Source organism: Pinus tabuliformis, chromosome 3_2, assembly GCF_031772625.1.
Source record: "Pinus tabuliformis cultivar Carrire ecotype Pingquan chromosome 3_2, CPIR1, whole genome shotgun sequence".
Lineage (NCBI taxonomy): Eukaryota > Viridiplantae > Streptophyta > Pinopsida > Pinales > Pinaceae > Pinus > Pinus tabuliformis.
The window spans coordinates 148,839,611-148,863,084 of NC_142302.1; the positions used below are offsets into that span (position 1 = coordinate 148,839,611).

The 23,474-nt window shown below is 39.9% G+C and overlaps 1 protein-coding gene across 1 annotated transcript in view; it reads right to left on the reverse strand.

Moving 5' to 3' along the window:
- MAA3 (P-loop containing nucleoside triphosphate hydrolases superfamily protein) overlaps positions 1-23,474 on the reverse strand; it is a 464,706-nt gene that overhangs the window by 103,349 nt on the left and 337,883 nt on the right. The window contains exon 14 of the mRNA XM_089415984.1: positions 20,966-21,019. Within this exon, the coding sequence (XP_089272110.1) occupies positions 20,966-21,019 (54 nt within the window). The remainder of the gene's footprint in view (positions 1-20,965; positions 21,020-23,474) is intronic.

Here is a 23,474-nt window from a genome sequence, read left to right on the forward strand (position 1 = left end):
AGTCAGCCTCTCAAGAAGATTAGTCAAACTCTAGTTAATTTCTCCAAAAGTCAACACAAGTCAACCCTTTCAAAACAAGTCAACAAGGGTTTGGGCCTTCTTTGCAGCTTCTGAACTTCGGCCTGCAACACTTTGGACCTACAGTAACCCTAATAGTTTGCACGTTTCACAAAACAAAGATAATTTCGGTTTATTTTCCTTCATAATTGTTCCTTCCTTCCTTGATAGGATTTATCTTCACTTTTCTTCAACTTCACACTTCTTTTTCTTCACCAAAATTGCAAATCGAAGTCCTTGCTTGGATGATGATTCATTAGGTCGAATGCACTGCTTGTATATACTCTTGAGGGGTCAAATTCCCTCTATGAGGATGATTTGATGGATGTTGAAGCTGACTTGGTGGAGGAGGGTAAATTTACATTTTTGACACAAATACATATTTCTTTTCTTGATTCAAAAAGCCGAAGAAGGGTCTATTACATGATGACAAGGACTATGACTCATGACACAAACCTAGAAGCACACAATGGGTGCTTAGACCTAGAAACATAATCAAATGATCATGAAACCCATGCTTATAAAAATACTTTTTCTTTGAACTTTTACAATAATTTTCTTTTCCTTTTTCCTTAAAAAATCATGTCATGAGCTAAACAACAATTATGAAGACCGATACTAGTTACATTTTCAACACAAAGGCCTTCATGGATAATGGTTTGCATAACCTAGTATATGATTATGACACCTTTCGTGAAGTAAACCCCAAGCCATCACACTGAACACTTGCACCTATCTTTTGAAAGGGTTGACCTAGAAATTGTTCCTCCCCTTAGGGTTGGAAGCAACTAATAAGGTCATATGATAATCCTCCCATACCTAAGTGAGGTAACTTGTGCACAATCATAAGCAAGTAGACATTTGAAGATGGTACTTATGTGAAGAAATTTTGTGGCTTTAACATTGAATATAGTCCAACTTGATGCTTTTATGGCTCTTGTACCTATGAAGTTTATCTCACTTGATTCCGTGAGGATGTTTTAGGTGATTCTTACAGGTCCAGCCAGGGTCCCTTAAGGGGTAAGTGATGCTTCTCTAGCACTCATAAAAAGTTGTCTAGCCACATTTACTGGTAACTCAAAACACTTGATGATGGACATTGGGGCTCCTTTAAGGAGTGTTGGCCTTTATGAGGACTTAGTACTAATGACATGACCCCCCTCCAACCCCAAGAGCTTGAGTGTTGATCTTTTCATGTTAGGATGTTCACTTGAGAGATGGTCAACACTGAAGATGACGAGATGCCCCCAAACTTGTCGAATTTGTAACTATGGTCGGTCTTCATAATGTATATTTGGTCACTTGATGTATTTGCATTTATCATTGTAAAGCATATTTTAAATGCTAGTCAAAAGAAAATTTATTTTGAGTCAAAGTCCCATTTCGACTTTTCAAAGAAGAAAATTTGAAATTTTGAAATGTAATTTTTTGCTCCAAAAGTTGTCACATTGGCCTCCCTCCAAGTCAAGTTGACCCTGGCTAAAGACACCTCCATTCGGCAGACATACTATTATATAAAGGTCGTTCAACCTCCTCCACTTGGACACACACATTCTCACAAACAAAACAAGTTTTGGGCAAGCAAGCGAAGAACAAAAAGGATGAATAGGGCAAATTGACTCTCCTATTTCTTGCAACTTGCACATGTGGATAGAATCTTCTCTCTCTGGTTCGCAGTTTTTCCGGCATTCTATTGCAAGGGGCTGAAATTCTGGGCAACTACAGGGATCGAAATTTCTGGGGTGACCGGCAATTACAAGAGCGTCGAAATTCTAGGTCAAGACAAGAAGAGCGAATTATTGGATCGGATTGGGAGGCTTGATTTGGAGGGGAAGACCAAGTTTGACCATAGGTCTAGGTGTGTCTCTCATTGAACAAGAGGAATTTCTCTATTGAAAAGGTTGTTGGGTTTTTCCGCTCGATCGGTTTTCCTAGGGTAAATCTTGTCTTCTTTTGTGCATTATGATATCTATTGTTCTATTGTTCTTTATGGTTGAATTTCTGAAGTATAATTGTTGAATGATATATTGGAATAATTTAAAAGAAGATCTACATCAAAAGTAATTATCAGAATTTCAGAAATATTGTGCTAATCTCTATTGCACTAAGAAAATCAACATGGAATCAGAGTTTTAGTGAAGGAAGGAACATTAAGATCACCCTTGCAAAAACCCTAGAGAGCATTTTATTGAATTCCTTGTAGATTGGCATCTATGGCTTCTTCTATGAAATCTGAAAACAAGTTAGAGGGAGCATCAAACTTCAGAGCTTGGAAACTTAGAATAGATCTTATTCTTGCCAAGAACAAAGTTTTGGACATTGTGACAGGAAAGGTTGTTGAACCAGCTGATGCAGTAGGGAAAGAAAAGTTTAAGGAGGATGACATCACTGCCATGAGTCTTATAGTAGACTCCATTAGAGATCATCTCATTCCCTACATTGCAAAGCATGATACTTCCAAGAAGATGTATGATGCCCTAATAAACCTCTACACTATCAAGAATGTTCGTCAATCCATGAGTTTGAAGAATGAGCTTCAAAATACAAGAATGACTAATGAAGACATTGTGGCTTCTTACTTCGTGAATATTTCCCAATAAGAGATCAAATTCAAGCAATTGGAGAATTCATTCCTAATCAAGAACTTGTGACTACAACACTCAATGGTCTTCCTAGATCATGGGATGCTTTTGCAGTAAGTGTAAGCAGCTAAAAGGAAGCCCCTTCATTTGAAAAACAATGGACATCTTGTGCTCAAGAAGAATCAAGGTTGATGACAAGAGATCGTCAAGAAGAGGAAGCTCAAGCTTTTGTAGCTCGTTTCAAGAACAAGGGAAAGACAAAGTTTGGTCCTCAACAAAAGAAGCCAGGAAAGGGATCTTCTTCCTCCTCTCAGAGGAAGAGAGATTTATCAAAGATTCAATGTTACGGTTGTCAAGAATTTGGACACTTCAAGAGAGATTGTCCTAAAATGGCTAATAACAAGAAGAAAAAGGGAAAACAACATGCTTCTACAGCAGATGTTGAAGATGAGAACCTAAAGAAGCCCAAAGGTGACAGGGATTTATTTTACTTTTCTGCTCTAACAGGTTCCATTGCAAATGATCATTACAGTGGCTGGTAGATAATGGAGCATTTGATGACTTATTGATGTATCCCCTAGGGTTAGGTCTTGTTTAAAAGTACATTAGAAAAATTAATTCAATGTTTTTCATGCATTTATCAGCAATTTTTTAGGGATGACATCATTCTTTATTTGTTATTATATGAGTTATTAATCGTCAAAATTTATTGCAATTTTTCCTTAGTTTACTCTTAAATTTATCTTTCATTCCATAAAAAAATTACACAATTTTAATGGCTAGATTTTTTGTTGTTATAAACTATTATTTTGTTGCAATTTGTTGGTTTGAAACCCTAGTTCATAGTATCTTTGAGTTGGTGTGTTCAAGTAACCTATTTGAGCCTCCTCAGGCTAACCCTAGCCTTCAGATTGACCCATGAGCCCTTTGAACCTAAATCTTGAACATACTCCATCCACTGCAAAACCTTGTTTGTCATATCATTATCCAACGGATTTTTGTTGTAGGATCCTTCAGGGACATTTAGCATAAGATCCTTGGGTTACTTGATCCCTAAGCCCTATCAAAGAAGCCTCCCTTGTGTTGGATTGTGTTATTCACTAAACTAAGGGGAGTAGTTGATCAAGTGACAGTAATAATGATTCTGTGTCTTACACATTGTCTAGCTCACCTAGTGAGGCTTTGCAATAGATGATAGATTTTGTTGTAGCAGTGCCAAAGAAGAGAGCACTCTAAGAGACCAAGTGTCTAATATGTCTAGAACCATCACGAAAGTACAATAGACAAGTAAAAAATGCAATGCTCGTCTAAAAGAATGGGATAGTGTGTCTCATGAAACCCTCATTGAATCCTCACAAGTCCCTCCAAGATACATCGAAAAATTCAATGTTTTGTCCCAAATGTTGTATATCTAAGCAAGCATCATCATAATAGTAGATTAGACATCAAGCATGCTAGAATGTTTTGATATAAAGGTCATATCCACATACTAGGAACAATTCATAAGGCAAGGAGAATCATCAAAAACCAAGCGACTAGCATTCTCCATATGGCAAGCTGAATCAAGGAATGATCATCATCCAAGGCATCAACATCAAGTGAACAAATGATCACTAGGAAAATACCTAAGATCTTTAAAATCATCAACCTCATCAAGGAGCAAGCTCAACCAATCCTTGTAGAAATTCCTTGTAAATTCAAACTACTTATGTAATATGCTAAAACAAAAGACTTGAATCTACTCTACGCATCAGCTGAAACAAGTAATAGATCGAGAAATCACAATATAGACATGAGACAAGATTCAATCATATATGCTCAGAAATTTATCTAAGGGGAAAGTTTACTACTCAAAACCCCTTCCTATCTGTATATTGCATTAGATCAGAAAATAGAGAAAAAATACAATGCCTTTTTAGCCTGAACAATCTTTGCACAAGTATAAGCTATCTCACGGCCTCACAAGCTGACTCTAGCAAATACGTAGCCAATTCTGTTGCCTGCCAAGCTCCTATTTCCTTGCACTGTTTCTCAAGGAATTAAGCCCCTATTCGTTAGGGAAATCCCCATCCTAAATTGCACAATCCCTATAGGCCCTTCTCTGACTGCATGCACCACCTATACAACTCGGAAAATTATACAACTGATAGTACACTGCCCTTGAACTCCAATCTCAACTGGGTAACTTGAATTTCATGCATGCATGAGTTAATTATGGTTGATTTATCAGTTAACTGGTTGAACACATGAAGTTGCACCCCACTGCTAGACCTCCTACTAGTTCCTCCAATAGTTGGAACTAGTTTAACTGACATTAACTCAGTTTAACTGAATTAAACTATTACAACTCAAATTAAACTCAACCTAGGCTCCTAAAATTTAGGAACCACTCTACATGACTCAAGTTAGGCCCTCAACTCAAATTAACTGAGCCAACTAAGTGAAATTAACTTAGTTAACTCATTCTTATTGTCTTGTGATGTGGAATTACAATTTTCTCCTAATTTAATTCAAGGGAAAATTAAATCAAGATTTTCTTATTGCCATTTTCAACACTCCCTCTCAACAAGAAAGGGATTATCAGATACCCCAATCCTATCTCTATGGAACTCGAATTTTCCTCTTGACAATGCCTTTGTCAAAATATCTGCATCATGTTCCTCTGTAGGAATGTACTCCAACAACATGATCTCCATCTACACATAATCTCGTAGATGGTGATACCGGACACTGATATGCTTGGATCGATCATGAAACACTGGATTTTCATAGAGTTTAATACAACTCCGGTTATCACAGTAAATCACGGTCGGATCTATCATCTAACTAAATAACCCAACAAGATTCTTCCTCATCCAGGTAGCTTCACAAGTTGCTTGACTAACAGCCATGTACTCTGCTTCTGCTGAACTAAGTGCAACTGATCTCTGTTGAACTGCTGTACCAAGAAAATGTTGTTGACCCAATACTGAAGATGCCACCTGATGTGCTCTTCATGTTTGATGGACTACCTGCCCAGTCTGCATCTGTGAAGCCTTGCAACTTCACTCCCTCTGTCCGCCTGTACCAAAGACCATACTAAGTAGTGTCTCTGAGGTATCTCAACACATGTTTGGCTGCCTTCCAATACAGTTTGGTTGGCTTAATCATTGCTCGATTAATTTGGTTAACTGCATAACACATATCTAGTCGTGTGTTCACCAAATACATAAGTGAACCCACAAGCTATCTATAAACACTGGCCTCCACACCCTCACCTGAAGTGGCATCCTCTTTTCTCCAACTACCTGCTAAAGGAGTGTCCATGGGTTTGATACTCTCCATGCAGAAATTCTTCAATATCTCATTGGCATACTTGCCCTAAGAGACAAGCAATTCCCCATCTCCTTGCCATACTTCCAAATCGAGGAAATAATGCATTAGTCCCATGTCCTTCATCTCAAATTCTCTTGCAAGATCCTCTTTACAAGACTTGATTAGCTTCTCATCGCTGGTTAAAATTAAATCATCGACATATAATACTATAATCAATAATTTACCTTCAACCACAATATGGTAAAGGTTTGCATCTGCTTCACTTTTGGTGAAGCCCAACCTAGTGAAATAGTTGTCGATCTTGGTGTACCAAGCACGGGGTGCTTGTTTCAATCCATACAGCGCTCGCTTGAGTCTGCACACATGCGACTCTCTGTCGAAGGTCTCAAATCCTTCTAGTTGCTCAATGTACACCTCCTCCTCAATCACTCCATTGAGGAATGTTGTCTTCACATCCATCTAGTGTATCTTCCATCCCATCTGCGTTGCAAGAGCTAGAATTGATCTGATTGAAGAGTACCTTGCAACTAGAGCAAAGGTCTCCTCATAGTCAATTCCCTCCACCTAAGAGAACCCCTTGGCCATGTTACCGCTCAAATTAGAAGGGGACCTAGTAGGGGGTCCTATAGGGCAACTACTAGGTCAAGGGCAACAATGGATCGATAGCCCATTGTCACCTCAGTTAAGGCTCCCTTCTCTCTAAGGAATTTCACCAATGGGAGGAAACCCGATATAATGAGGATCACGAAAGATGAATGGATCAATGATAGGGTGAAAGGTGATACTAGAAGCCTATTCAAAAGAGAGGCTCAAATATATGACCAGCGTGCTTGGAAAGCAAGATGAAAGGATCTCTAGGAAGGGCTTGGGAGAATTCCAAGGGCTAGGGTTTGAGTATATGACTTATCAAGGAGATTCCTAGACCCTAAGATCCTTGTGGAAACTTGGATACCAACTGGTCTTTGTGCAATTATCTTCAAAAGGTTATGGGACCACACGGGACTAAGTGGACCCAGAATTAGGTCAAGGGGATGGAATTTATCAACCAAGGGTGTGTTTGACCTAAATGAGGGGGGGAGAAAGGGATTAAAGGAGAAATTTTCTTTTGAATTTTGATGCAATAATCCCAATGAAGTCACTAGCCAAGGGAACCTAGGGCAAGAAACGATCCTCGAGCTAGGGCTTGCAATATCATGAGATCCCACTGTCGGATTTGCTTCAAATTTGGAGGGCCTTTAGAGCATACTTCAACGCAGTTGTGGACCAAAAATCGAAGTATTTAGATGGCTAGATTGTGAGATAAGTGATGCCCTAGGTGACCTATGTGAGCTACGCCTAGAAACAAAGAGAGAAGGTGCAAAAAAATATGCTTTAAGGTGATCACCTATGGAGGACCAGTGCCTAATCCTTTGGGAGAGATGGAATCATGGAAGATCACAAGTTTTCATTTATTTTCCCATGTCAAGGAGGCCTAAAAAGCAACTCCGTTGGGCATTAGGGCTCAATGGAAGGAACTTCAAGGTCTTTATACTTTGTTCAACAATATTTGGTGACTTATCAAGACAAAATGTCTCTAGGAACATTCATTCTTTCAAACATGGCCCATATATGATATATCACTATTTAGAGATTCAATTTCCACAGTTCGTTATAAGAAAAGCAGCAAATTAACCCTAGAATAACAACAATCCCAATATCATGAATGCAACAACATAAAGAATCAAAATAGCATTAACATAGTACTTACATGTAAGAAGAATATATCCAATCACCAAGATATGCCAATCATAGAAGCTCCAAGACAAAGAAGATTAACCAAACATCGAAATTCATCCATTCATCCCAAAAATCTCATCCTCAAAAGATAGTGAAAATCTCACAAGTAGATATGATACAATCCAAGTGATGATGCCTAAATGAATTCACATCACTTGTATTTATACCATTCTAATGAGTTCAATTTAGCTAATTAGGCCTACATTAGCCCCTAGAATAAAATAATGTGCAAAATAACTAACTTTTGGTGACAAGCCCACCAAACTAGCTCATAAACAAAAGAATAAGCCTCTCAAGGGGTTGAATAATCAATAGTACATGTCGTTGGGCCTTCTAAGAGGCCTGATGAAGTCCATTGGTACCATACTGGGAAATAGGACTCCCAAAAGTACTGGACAAGGGATTGGCCCCTTGTTCTCCAAATAATAAACCTGTGGTGCTCCAAATGGGTGTGGGGGCACACAAGTAACCTCATGGGTCTCCAAGTAGATCGAAGATGCCTGTAGACCATCTGCAAGGGCTCGGATGATGGTGTAAGTGATGCCACATCATCACAGGTCTTGGATCATCTGCCAAGTGCATGGTACAACTGTGGGGTCGACTGGGCATGGTGAACCAGGTGCATCTTCCTTGTCCAAAAGGTGAATCTCTAGAAATCTCTGAGCGTCTCTAGGGATCCATGGAGCATTGCCTACTACCGTGGAGGCCGATGCTCTCTACACAAACCCTACATGTGCCAATGTAGCCCTCTTAAGGGTTAGGACCCCATATATGGAGACCAAACCCAAAATGGAGACCATTTGCAATCCTACATAAGATCCAATGCATCCCTTAGCCTTCCAGTACAAAAAGTCATTTAAATAAATTGATTTCAATACCTTACAAACCATGGATAACAGGTGGGCACTTCAGAATGGCATGCCCTTCCATAGTGGGCTTTGGCATGTGCTAATGTCTCCAAGCTCCAAACGGGGTCAACCAAGTACTCTATTAGGTGGTTTCTACCTTTAGAGGGGATAGTATGTCTAGTGTACATCCTTCCAATGGTGGTGGAATGTGATAAAGAGATGAATGGAATAAGGGAATGAAAGGGGCAATCCTGGGCCACACGCCGAGGTCAAAGGGTAGCTAATAAAGGGAAGCCCACACTTGGGTATATTATGTATAGGAGGGAGAAATTGCAGTGCATGAGATAATGTGGCCTTGATTTTTCCACCCTTCTTCATATGCCTTTTTCCTTTTAGGATTTTTCAATGATTAACTGCTTGGGGCTCAAGGAATAAGAGCATGATGTGTAAGCTATAACAATGGATACCCCCTTTGAGGTGGGGCGGTTCATTGTCCACCAGGGGTTGGGGCAATCATGGGTTCTTGAATGATAGAGGAGGCTCATCTAGGTCCTATAGGAACCAAGGTAATGGCCATGGGAATGGCATAGAGCTCATGCATTGGTTGTTTCCCACGTGCTAAATGTCTTTGTCCCGGCCATATTTTGCATTTTGTGGTACATTTTCCTATTTAATGTGGCCAATTATGCTTTTACTTTTCTTTTTAGCTACATCGACTTTCAAGGCATCGTTCCATGCATGACCCAAGGTGTGGGTAAGGGGAAGGGTAGGCTAACCCTATGTGGATCTAGTGAAGGAATGTGGACCCAAGTGGGAAGAATGATGAAATGGGGTTATAATGAATGGAGGGGGGAGTGATATATATGGATGAGGAAGTGGGACCACACAACCAAAATCAGGGTTTCCCATGAGGTACCATCCCTAGAACCCAAAGGTTAGTAAAAGCGATCCCACGGGACTAAAGTCCAAGGGTAACATCCAAAAGAGGTCTAAGCGACAGGATCACAGACCTAGCCCACATTTTCCGCCAAATCACCCCATCAATTCATGCCTAAACGATTCCATGATAAGTAAACTACAATACTCAATTACCAAATGAATTAGGTCTGGGAGACCCACCTTCAAACATACGATCATAACAGATGGGTGAGGGACGACATGGCTAGCTCAAGTGGCGAAGAAATGGCACAACAAGCTAGTTGGTGGCTACAAGGGGTTGTTGGTTGCCGACTGAGGATCATCATGGAGAAAATTGTCTCCTAGGGATATCACCCACAAAATGGTGGTTAATAGGCCACAAATATGGCCTTGTCTTTCTCGATGCTTCCGTCTGTTCCTTGCTTCACCTTGTAGATCCACCTCGAACCTACCACTGACTTGTTCTCTAGTCTTGGGACAACTTCCCAAACACTATTTCTGAATATGGAATCATATTCCTCTACCATGGCATCAACCCATACTGGCTTCTACACTGCTTCCTCGAATGAGGATGGTTCTGTCTTAACCAATGTTGTGAAAAGCGCGAGCGGGATTAAATCGGCGCGGGGAACGAATAGGAAAAAATTGGAAAAATCGGGAAAAAAGCGGGAAAAAATCGTTTGGTACAAAAATATTCATTTTTTTTCATTTTTTTCAATTTTTTTAATATCTAAACCATCTACAACATAAAATAAATACATTGACACATAAATATGATAGAAAAACTAATATATAAGATGTTTAATATCATTTCTAGCGCTAAAATCACACATAACATTGAATCATGTCCTGAATAGTAAGCCCTGACTCCTGAGTCCCAACTCAGCCTCAAAACATCAACAAAAAATATGATAATGTATCTCATCATGTCATAATGTCATATACAATAAAATGAGGTCTAATCCTATTGATTTCCTCTGCCCCTCTTGCGAGAAAATGCCACAGCTTTCCCTTTCCCTCTAGATGTAGATGCTAGTGCCTGTGCTGGTGGAGATGGCAGTGGAGTCTGATGTGCTCTAGAAGCTGAAGAACTAGAAGTAGGAGCTATAGGAGGTAGACCACGTCCTCTACTGGTAGCAGGGGTAGCCCGAGCAGGTGGTGTCACCTGGAAACATTACAATCTCCCAATCCTGAAATCATGAAAAACTGATAAGTCTGCTGGATTTTAAATGAAATCTAAAATTCTACTTTCTCCATATGAAATCCAATGAGGCTGGAACCACTCTCAAACATCCTGAGTCATTTCATGGTAATGTTAAAAATTTAAGTAAAAGGATGAAAATGAAGATTAAGGAGAATGTCACTTTTACTCTAAGAATTTAACATTACCATGAATAGCATATCCATAGTAGGGCCTAAGACTTGATCATTAACCTGCCCCACTCAAAAATTATTTGTTTCTTTCAAAAAAATTGCATGAAAAAACCCAAATGACCAAATGAAAAACCAAAAAAAAATTTATAAAATCGTGCTGTCCTGGCAACCCCGAGCTTTTTTCGGAAAAAAGCGGCAAAAAAATAGCCGCTTTTTTCGTGTAAAAAGCGCGATTTTTTCAAAAAAGCGCGATTTAATCGCGCTTTTCACAACACTGGTCTTAACTAACTCACTCATTAGAGACATGTACCCACTGTACCGATCTAGTGACCTCCTCCGCCTACGATGTGATGTGGGTGCTCGCACATTCTCTCTTGCATCATTCAGTAATCTTCTAGCTACCTTGTTGCGCTTCCTTGCATCCCTAGATGTCTCTGTATGAGTGGGTGCTTCCAATCTCTGCTCCTCTGCTTGTGGCTGCTCCACAACATCTTGAAGTTCTTCCTTTGGAGTGAAAAGCTCTTCATCTGCATGCAACTGAAGCTCCCTCTCAAGGGAATATCTCATGGCCTTCTCTTCATCGAACTTCACATCTTTACGAACAACTTTTGGTGACAAACCCACCAAACTAGCTCATAAACAAAAGAATAAGCCTCTCAAGAGGTCGAATAATCAATAGTGCATGTTGTTGGGCCTTCTAAGAGGCATGATGATTGGGCCTTCTAAGAGGCCTGATCAAGTCCATCGGTGCCATAATGAGAAATAGGACTCCCAAAAGTACTGGACAAGGGGTTGGCCCCTTGTTCTCCAAATAATAAACCTTTGGTGCTCCCAATGGGTGTGGGGGCACACAACTAACCTCATGGGTCTCCAAGTAGATCGAAGATGCCTGTAGACCATCTGCAAGGGCTCGGATGATGGTGTAAGTGATGCCACATCATCATATAGGTCCTGGGTGATCTGCCAAGTGCATGGTACAAATGTGGGGCCAGTTGCGCATGGTGAACTAGGTGTATCTTCCTCGTCCAAAAGGTGAATCTCTAGCAATCTCTGAGTGTCTCTAGGGATCCATGGAGCGTTGCCTACTCCTATGGAGGTCGATGGCTCTCTACACAAACCCTACATGTGCCAATGTAGCCTTCTTAAGGGTTAGGACCCCATATATGGAGACAAACCCAAAATAGAGACCATTTGCAATCCTACATAAGATCAAAATTTCAAATGCATCCCTTAGCCTTCTAGTACAAAAAGTCATTTAAATAAATTGAGTTCAAGACTTTACAAACCATGGATAACAGGTGGGCACTTCAAAATGGCATGCCCTTCCATAGTGGGCTTTGGCATGTGCTAATGTCTCCAAGCTCCAAACAGGGTTAACCAAGTACTCTATTAGGTGGTTTCTACCTTTAGAGGGGATAGTATGTCCAAGGTACATCCTTTGAATGGTGGTGGAATGTGATAAAGAGATGAATGGAATAGGGAATGAAAGGGGCAATCCTGGTTCACACATCGGGGTCAAAGGGTAGCTAATAAAGGGAAGCCCACACTTGGGTATATTATGTATAGGAGGGAGAAATCACGGTGCATGAGATACCACGGCCTTGATTTTTCCACCCTTCTTCATATGCCTTTTCCTTTTATGATTTTTCTTTGATTAACTGCTCGGGGCTCAAGGAATAAGAGCATGATGTGTAAGGTATAGCAATGGGTACCCCCTTTGAGGTGGGGTAGTTCATTGCCCACCAGGGGTTGGGACAATCATGGGTTCCTGAATGATAGAGGAGGTTCATCTAGGTCCTATAGGAACTAAGGTGATGGCCATGGAAATGGAGTAGAGCTCATGCATTGGTTGTTTCCCACGTGCTAAATGTGTTTCTCCCGACCATCTTTTGCATTTTGTGGTACATTTTCCTGTTGAATGTGGTCAATTATGCTTTTACTTTTCTTTTTAGCTGCATTGACTTTTTAGGCATCGTTCCATGCATGACCCAAGGTGCGGGTAAGGGGAAGAGGAGGCTAACCCTCTGTGGATCCAGTGAAGGAATGTGGACCCAAGTGGGAAGAATGATGAAATGGGGTTATAATGAATGGAGGGGGGAGTGATATATGTCGATGAGGAAGTGGGACCACGCAACCAAAATCAGGGTTTCCCATGAAGTACCATCCCTAGAACGCAAAGGTTAGTAAAAGAGATCCCATGGGACTAAGGTCCAAGGGTAACATCCAAAAGAGGTCTAGGGGACAGGAGCACAGACATAGCCCACTTTTTCCGCCGAAACACCCCATCAATTCATTGCTAAATGATTCCATGATAAGTAAACTACAATAATCAATTACCAAATGAATTAGATTTGGGAGACCCACCTTCAAACATACGACCATAACAAATGGGTGAGGGACGACATGGCTAGCTTAGGTGGCGGAGAAATGGCACAACGAGCTAGATGGTTGCAAGGGGCTGTTGGTTGCCGTTTGAGGACCATCATGGAGAAAATTGTCTCCTAGGGATATCACCCACAAATACTGGGTAACGAGCCACAAATATGGCCTTCTCTTTCACAATGCTTTCGTCATTTGCTTGCTTCACCTTGTATATCCACCTCGAACCTACCACAGACTTCTTCTCTGGTCTTGGGACAACTTACCAAAAATTGTTTCTGAATATGGAATCATATTCCTCTACCATGGCATCAACCCATACTGGATTTTGCACTGCTTCCTCGAATGAGGATGGTTCTGTCTTAACTAGCTCACTCATCAAAGCCATGTACCCACTGTACCAATCTAGTGACCTCCTCCGCCTACGATGTGATGTGGGTGCTCGCACATTCTCTCTAGCATCATTCAATAATCTTCCAACTACCTTGGTGCGCTTCCTTCCATCTCTGGATGTCTCTGCATGAGTGGGTACTTCCACTCTCTGCTCCTTTGCTTGTGGTTGCTCCACAACATCTTGAGGTTCTTCCTTTGGAGTGAAAAGCTCCTCATCATCTTCCAGCTACCCTAGTGCGCTTCCTTCCATCTCTGGATGTCTCTACATGAGTGGGTACTTCCACTCTCTGCTCCTTTGCTTGTGGCTGCTCCACAACATCTTGAGGTTCTTCCTTTGGAGTGAAAAGCTCCTCATCTGCATGCAACTGAAGCTCCCTCTTAAGGGAACATCTCATGGCCTTCTCTTCATCTAACTTCACATCTTTACGAACAAATTTCATCCTGTGAGATGGCAAGTACACTCGATAGTTGTGAAGTGTATCAGTGTACCCCACAAATATGCCCAACTTAGTTGTTGGCTCTAAATTTTTCCTTGCACCCTTGGAAACATGACAGTAAACTAGTGAACCAAAGATCCTGAAGTGTGACACATCTGGTTTCTTCCCTGAAAAAGATTCTTCTGGTGTACCTGTACTCATCCCGAGAATCCGATGAGGACTCCTATACTGCACATATACAGCTGTCTTGCATGCTTCATCCCGCAAGTGCAACGGTAGGCCTTGATCATGCAACATCACTCGTGCAGCTTCCACAATACTTTTGTTCTTCCTCTTAGCCACACCATTCTGTTGTGGGTTATGGGGTGTTATTAACTCCCGTCGAATGCCTTCTGATGCACAGAAGTTTTTTATCTCATTTGACACATATTCACCACTGTTATCGCTCCTGAGAGCCTTCACTTTCCTGCCAGTGTCTTTCTCAACAAGTGCTTTAAATTCACAAAATTTGGAGAATGTCTAGTCTTTCTTCTGCATGAAGAAAATCCAGCACTTACGTGAGAAATCATCTACAAATATAACATAATACTTGTGCTTGGTCGTGGAGGTTGTCGAGAAAGGTCCACACACATCTAAGTGAACTCTTTCAAGGACTGCTTGCACTCTACTATCCTTATCATGAAAGGTGGCTTTGGTGTACTTCCCCAGTGTACACCCTTTGCATGTATCTCGCTGCTCTAGTGCACCCTTGGGAAGTCCTGTAGAAATCTATTGCATGATCTTCAAGGCTCCATGGTGCAAATGGCCAAGTCTCCTATGACATAATTCACTGATGTCTCGACTCTGCACCTCCTCTACTTTCATGCTCAAGGCAGCACAATCTTCTACATCTAATTTGGAGAGGTTCTTCACCCAATCCCTGATTTGCTTCACTTGTCTCGTCACGATATGTCTAAGAAAAGCCTTTCCTTTGCTAAATATCACATCATAGCCACGGTCTTCCAACATAGCAAGTGAAACTAAATTCTTCTTCAGACCTGCAACATGCATGACATCTTTTAATGTGAGAGGAGAACCAAACTCCCTCTGAAATGTAACTGTAGTGATATCGGTCGCACTATACCTTCCATCATCTCCCATCTCGATGTGCGTCTGGAGGTCCTTCTCCTCCACGCCACTAAAAATTTCTTTGTTGCCCGTCATATGGAATGAGGCTCCAATATCCAAATACAACACACTACCCATCACTGATGTCGCCATGCATGCAATGAGTGTGAAATCCAACTCGAATTGTGAAGCCAGAGCTTCACCTGCGCCTCCTCCTGAGGGCTTCTTGTCGTTCTTCTTGTGCAGACACTTTGTGGCAATGTACCAACTCGTGACAGTGAAAACATTTAGTCTTCGACAAGTCTTTCTTCATGCCCACCTGACCATAATCTCCTTTGGATTGGGATTTCTTTCCTTTCCCTTTCTTTGCCTTTCCATCCAAGGCACAATTCTCCTCATCATCATGCTAGGATGAGGTTCCATCTCTGGCATTCCGCCTTATCTCTTCTTGCACCAAGTCGAACAACAATTGCTCCCAATTTGGTAGCTCCTCCCTCCTATTTCCCGAATCTTGATAGCTATGCCAGCTCATGAGAAGGCCTAGAAGTGCTAGGCTTACCAGATTATCTTCAACAACTTTAATACCAAGACTCCCAAGTTCATCTCGACATTCGGTGAACCTGCTCAGGTACTGTGGTATTGTGTCACCCTTCTCCATCTTGATCTTTCGAAGCTTGTCCTTTAGTGACAAACTTCCTGTGGTCACTATTGTTCTGAAACAAGTCTATCAAGGCTTGCCACATTGCATATAGGGTATCATTCCCATGGAGATTCGAGAAAATATGATTTCGAACTCCTTCTAGTATGATCCTCCTCGTCTTTGCCACACATTTCTAACACTCTGCCAAATCTTGGGCATTAGTTGTTGGAGGCTTAGGGATATCCTTATCTATGAATTCCTTCAGCCCGTTATCTTCCAACACTACCTCCATCTGGTCCTTCCAAGCAATATAATTCGAGCTACCCTCAAGGGCATACTCAAGTCTCAATCCATAGAACGACATCTTGTTGGCTCTGAAGAATGATATTGCAAATTCGATTTACCTACAAAGACAAACTCGAATTCTTCTCTTCTATTGTGATTCCTGCTCTGATACCATGTACAAATTCCTTGTAGATTCAAATTGCTTATGTAATATGCTAAAAGTAAAAACAAAAGACTTGAATCTACTCCACTTATTGTTGAAGAAAGTGTAACTATGTTCAGTCTTCATAAATGTATTTTTGATATTTTTATTTATGCAAGAAAAGAAATAGTATTTTTGTTATATTTATCAATGAGTTTATTGCTCATTGAAATAGATCTAGCACATGTTAAAGTGCTATAGGTGAGTCAAAGAGTCAAAAGAAAATGTTGAATACCTTAAGGGCATGTTACACCATGTATATATTTGTATAAGAGTCAAAGAATATCCCTCCAAGCAAAGACAAGTCCTCTCCATGCAACGACATCATCAAAGGAGCAAAATGATGAAGGAAACTCAAGTTGGCCTATAGTCATCATGCCGGCCTCAAGTCAGCCTAAAGGAGGGACAGGCCTCTATATATAGAGGTTGTCCACTCCCTCAAACGACAAGTTATCCACATCTGAAATCAGCAAGCAAGGAAGACCGAGAAAAGGGTGAAAAACGACGAGTATAAGGAGCCTCTAGTGCAGCGAAGAAGGAGAAGTCACCACCAAAGGTTGGAGCACTGTTTCTAGGGTAAAACACAGTCACACATGCGAGAAAAGGAGGCATCTTTGTGGTCATAACAACAGCAACGTAACATTCTCATACTCCTCACTGTTTGGGCTTGACACTTAGGCCTATAAGGCCTCCCACTAGAGCGAAGAAGAGACTCTCTCAATCGACAAAGAAAGGAACCAAATACTCAAGGAAACCTGCCACTCATGAGAGAATTTAGCGCTGTAAGACAATCGTACCAAGTCTACAATTACACCTTGAAGAAGAAGCTCAGTTGGTCAAGAGGAAGGAAGGGATCATCACAAGTAAAGGGTCTCACTAAAGATCAACGATAAGTGTCTCTTCTAGAGAAAGTGCAACAAGGACTATCAACAATTGTAGGAAGAACTAACAACAGTTGTAGGAAGAACTAAGTGTCGAAAGAAGGAGGACAAAGTGTCGGGGAACGAAGTGCAGGAAGGAGGAAGGACTTGACTTGTGCTTGGAGGATATTCTTGTCAAGGGTCTAGGGTTTGGCATTGATCAATAGAAGCTTCAATAAGAGAAATTTACGAAAGGGTTTTTCTCACTAAGAGAGAGGTTTTGCCCTGGCAGAGAGCCAACATCTTGTGTTCTTGTTTCTTATGTTTTGATAGTAGTGTGATGAAGTAAACACTCACACTAATAATAAGAGAAGAAGATCAAGCTAACAAAGATAAATTGTAAAAGTGCTTCACAAATTGTTATCAAATCTAGAAGAATCCTACTATACATAATTGCCCTTGATTCTTCAACACTCATCAGCGGAAACAATTAATTGATCGAGAAATCACAACATAAACATTAGACAAGATTCAATCGCATATGCTCAGAGATTTATCTAAGGGGAAAGCTCGTTGCTCAAAAACCCTTCCTATCTATATATTGCATTAGATTTGAAAATAGAGAAAAAATACAATGCTTGTTCAGCCTAAACAATCTTTGCACAAGTATAATCTATCTCACTGCCTCACAAGCTGACTCTCGCCAATACTTAGCCAATTCTATTGCCTACCAAGCTCTTATTTCCTTGCATTATTTTTCAAGGAATTATCCCCCTATTAGTTAGGGAAATCCCCATCCTAATTGTGCAACCCCTATAGGCCCTTGTTTGACTGCATGCACCACCTGTACAACTTGGAAAATCATATAACTGATAGTACATTGCCCTTGAACTCCAATCTCAACTAGGTAACTCGAATTTCATGTGTGCATGAGTTAATTATGGTTGATTTATCAGTTAACTGGTTGAACACATGAAGTTGCACCCCACTGCTAGACCTCCTACTAGTTCCTCCAACAATTGGACTAGTTTAACTGACCTTAACTCAGTTTAACAAAATTAAACAATTACAATTCAAATTAAACTAAACTTAGGCTCCTAAAATTTAGGAACTGCTGAAAAATGTGTAACTAGGTTAGGTCTTCATTAGTATGAGATGTATTCTTGTATATATAAAATGAAAAAGAAATTATTATTATTATTGGAGTATGGGTTTCATGCTCAAGTTCTTTTATTTTATAGGTCAAGCAAACATTGAGTGCTTCTAAGGTTTGTCCTAGGTATAAGAGTCATTGTCATATATGAAAAACCCTATGGGCACATTGTAAATTGTAAAAGAAAAATTATTTTTCCTTGAAAAATGTCAAAATACCTCCAAGATCAAGTCGGCCTACATAAGCTATCAAGTCGGCCTACATGAATAGCCATGTCCACCCTTGAAGGAAGCCTATATATAAGAAGAACTCGTCCTCCATCTGGATCACTCAATCACTCATCCCTTATATGAAGAAGGAAGCAGCAAAAGGTCGAAAAAGGAAGTGCAAAGAAGAGAAGGAAATGGAAAGTCGAAGTGTTTGGGTCTCTCTACATTCTTCTGGAAGTGCGAAGTTAGGGTTTCTGCACTGGGCAAGTCTAAGGTTCGATTTTGGAAGCAAGAAGAGCAAGAAGGCAAGCGAAGGTCTCTTAGGGTTTCCTACTAGCCCTAGGACTCAAATCAAGGCAAGCGAGGTCAAGGGAAGAGCAGTTAGAGGGAGATCGAAGTCTCCTAGAGAAGCAGCAGCAGTTGCTGGGGAGCAGAATTTCGGATCTACTAGGAGGTCGAAGATATTTCAGCAAGAGGTCGAAGAAGACTTGACCTTGGAGGGTATTTATCTGAGTCTAGGTCATGGTTTTCGTCAATTGGAAGATCTGAAAGATAAGAAGAGATTTTACAGGTTTCCCCCTCAACAAGAAGGGTTTTGGCACTGGCTTGCAGCCTACATACTGTGTCATTTGTTATTACTGTTTTGGTAGTTGTTTGATGTATTGCACATTGGAATAAGAAAGATCAAAGCTAATTAGTAAAAAGAAAACACAAGCAGTTATCAAGTTAAGAGAATTAACATATACATTGCCCTATTGAATTCTCAACAAGAACCCACTCTACATGAGTCAAGTTAGGCCCTCAACTTGAATTCACTAAGCCAACTAAGTGAAATTAACTTAGTTAACTCATTCTTGTTGTCTTGTGATGTGGAATTACAATTTTCTCCTAATTTAATTCAAGGGAAAATTAAATCAGGATTTTGTTGTTCCCATTTTCAACAATCCTCAAGCCAAGAAATAATGTATATACGCCAGAAAATGTATCTTTACCACTCATACCATATGAGGGACAATAGGTTGTAAAGAACATGCATGTTGATTTCAAAGTCTGTACCTCTAAACATTGTGATGAATCTAATCATATGTACAAGCTGAGAACAGCACCTCCTTCCTCACATAGAAAAGAATTTGTTGCTATGATGACCAAAACAAATGACACTAGTATTTTATGACATCAACGTCTCAGTCATACCAACTTTGTTTCTTTGCAACATATAGGTGGTCTCCTTATGGCTAATGACCTCCCATAGATTGAAATGCCCAATGGTGTCCATTAACAGTGTGTAATGGGGAAACATCATCAGGAGTCCTTTCCTAACAACGAAGCAATGCAAGCTTTTCAGAATCTTGCACCAATTTACTGATATTAATGGGCCTACGGCTACATCTTCAACTAGCGCAACCTAGTATTTCCTCACCTCAATTGATGATTTTCGTCACTTTCTTTGGGCATACATCTGTAAATCTAAGAATTAGGTGTTCAGAAAGTTTTTGGAATTCAAATATCTTAGGGACATTCAAAACAACAAAAAGATGAAGTACCTCATGGCTAATGGAAGAGGTGACTATATTAGCAAATCTTTCCAGCAATTTCTCATACCTCGAGGCATCTCTTGGCAGAGAATCGTTCCTTACACTCCACAACAAAATGGAATTGCAGAACAAAAGAATAGGCTATCATGGAAATGCCTCACTACATAATTTACTCCAAGAAAATGAAGCATGCATTATAGAGAGAGTCCGATGTTGTGCAGTCCATATCATCAACAGAACACCTACTCATAATATCACAAGTATGACTCCTTATGAGAAATGGTATGGCAGCAAACATAATATTTCACATTTCATAAAAAAATTATCTATCGATAGACCCATGCTCCTCATGAAAGGTGAAACGCATCAACATCTCCAGACTCCTGCTACACTCTAGTTATCAACTGTATGCCTCTTCATTACCTAGAACGATTATTTGACTCACCTTCACGTTTAGTTTTGTTATAATAACTATTTTTAATCAAACCATAGCAGGTCAGTTAGACCCTTTGCTAAGTGGGGAAAAATTTAACCACCAAGGATTTTGACAACAAATAATAAACAAATAATAAACAAATAACAAATCAAAATTTCAAATACATTTGATTGAGCATTTGTTTATAACAAGTTATTCTACTCATGCTTATTAAATTTATAAAACCAACATCAAGTTCCTTGTTTTACTAAAAAAGCAGTGTGAGAACAATTGAAACAAAAAATGATAACACCAGCAAAAACTAATCCAAAAATAACTGACTAAAGAATAGATAGTAATCATAAGCTAAATTGAAGTAAATGGATAACCAAAGAAAATAGTTCATATATCACAAAAATACTTTGTAACATACTGCTTGATACTATAAGAAAATGGGCATTAAGGTGGATTCCAACATACAAGAATTACTTGTTTGCATCCATGGGCGAGTGGAACTAAAGTTGCTGGCTCTACCTGCAACCAAGCAAAAAATAGATGAGAAACAAAAATGGGTCCAAGTTTATGCAAAATATATTTAGTTTGAACTGAGCTATGATTAAAAACTCCGAAAGGTGCTTTGTGTGAATGTCAAACTATGAACTTGACGGGTATAGTCGTTCAAGAACATGGATCCAGCAACTACCTCTACCTCCGCTTGTATAATCAACAAATCACAAGAAATACTACCAGCTCCATGCAAAAGGGGATATTGGCAAAACAAAGACACGTATAATCAACATCTCATTGTACTAGCAGAAAAGTTGTTTAAGTTTTCGACTGGTTGCTCTGGAATCTGTAGTTGTTTCTTCTTCCTCATGGTGCAGTAGAGACAGCAGCTCGATACTAGCAGCAGATCCACAACCTGAGATGCAAGCATAACATTGATGATTGGTAGAGCTAGGTATAGCAGTAGTTACTTTGGGAGGCGAGCTGTTGTTATGTAAAGGTGAGTTAGAAGGGTGCATGCATGCCAGAGCTCTAGTTCAAACTCAGTGCAGTATAGTCATTAGTTCAGTTCAGTTCTACATGTATTTCTAAGACGAACAATAGCATTTATGAAAAATTCAACATAAGAAGGTCAAAGAGTTGAAATCCATATAGGAAAAATAATATATAATTGGTAAATGAATGAGTTTATTGACTCAATGAGTGTTGTGATGATATATGCATTCACTATCATAAGGTAAAGAGTTATTTCTCTTAGATTATTATTATTATTATTATAAATTTATATCTTATATTCATGCCATTGTCTCTCCCTAAAGATTCTTTGTCCTCAAAGCTCTTTGTGGAAAAAGTTATGTTTCCATATGACTATGCAATGATCTCTCATGATTCTCCATCTTTGAAGTTCCATGGATCAAGATATGAGAAAACATGACATATAAAGCACTGAACATAACTGTTGGCAGTTGCATTGTACATAGATCGATCCATCCAAAGTTTATCTTCATTGGAACTTTTTGCTGGTTAGTGGTTGGACAGGAACCTCTTGTCTTATGCTTCTAATTATGGTGTTGATGTTGATGAGAGTAGCATCAGAAGGTCTTCTACAATTGCTTGGCGTCTTAGCATGTGGAAGACATTATTTGTGTTAGTTTTTGTAGCATTAGATGTGTTCTAGCCACGAAACTTTGTGGAGAGGCTAGAATAAATGAGTTTTACAAAACCCAGAAATCGTTTCTGGAAATTCCACCTAGAAGTGTCACAATTAGATTATTAACCAATTTTTAATTATTTCCTAAGTCTAAACTTAGGGAATATGATTAATTAATTAGTATTAATTGAGATGTGGTGAGAATCATCTAGAAACTCATACGGATCGACAAGGAATTAATCAGGGCCATCGATTATGTTTTAATCTTAGCCATTTGCGCTCCAACAGAAGATTATAAGAAGAAGTCGATGGGTAGATGGAGAACACACCAGTGCAGATACTCAGTTGCCCAGGCAGATTGATTTTCTCAGTGACTGAAGTTCAGCAAGGGAAGATAGAGCCAGAGGGTGAGTTGCAAGGGAGAGAGAGAGCACATCAGCGGTAGTCTAAGAGTGGAGGATAAATTCTGGAAGGGTCGGAGTGAGAGAGCATGCAGTTCATCAGGGCACTGCGCAGTCGCTGCACAGAGGATGACGCAGTGAGACCAACGTAAAGGTAGAAGGGTTGTTTCAGGGTCAGAGAATCGTTGTGGAGAGTGAGAAATGTAATACTAAATTTCTCTTAATGTTTCTTTCTCTATTTTTGTTATCCGATATCTTGTACATTAATCACTGTTGAAGGATAATAAAGAAACTCTCATCTGCTGCACTGGTTTTCCCACATTGGGTTTTCCGGGGACGATTGTCCAAAATAACTGTGTTAATATGCTTATACGTGTCTTAGTTTCTCTAATTTTACTTGCATTTATTTTTCCTCTGTATTTGATTTGTGAAGGTTGTAATGTATTTATTTCGATATTTGCCATAAGAAACTACAAATAATTTGTTTAAATTATTTAACAAATAGAAGAGATAATAGCAGTTACTACAGTAGGATTCCAAACTTCAAAATTTTCACATTGTATCAGAGCACAAATCGTAAGCCGAAGAGCTCAGTTGCAGAAGGAAAGAGAATTTTGAATCTCTACAAAGGCAATAGTTCGAAACCCTCTAGAGGCAACGCAATCGCTTAGGGCCAAGAGGGTCAGTTTTTGAGGAAAATTTATTTCTCTGAGAGAGTCGACAGAGAATAAAATCTTCTAGATCGAAGATTACCAAAGGCAGAGGGAGTTGCAGCAATTTCCTTGCAGAGCAGATTTCCAGCTAGGATGCAGCATTTTGCAATAGCAAAATCAGCATTGAAAAGGAAAGGAGAAATAGCACAAAAAAGTCATGGATAGAATCAGCAATCAAGAAGCCTCAGAATTGTCTTCCAGATTGGAAGATGAATTTG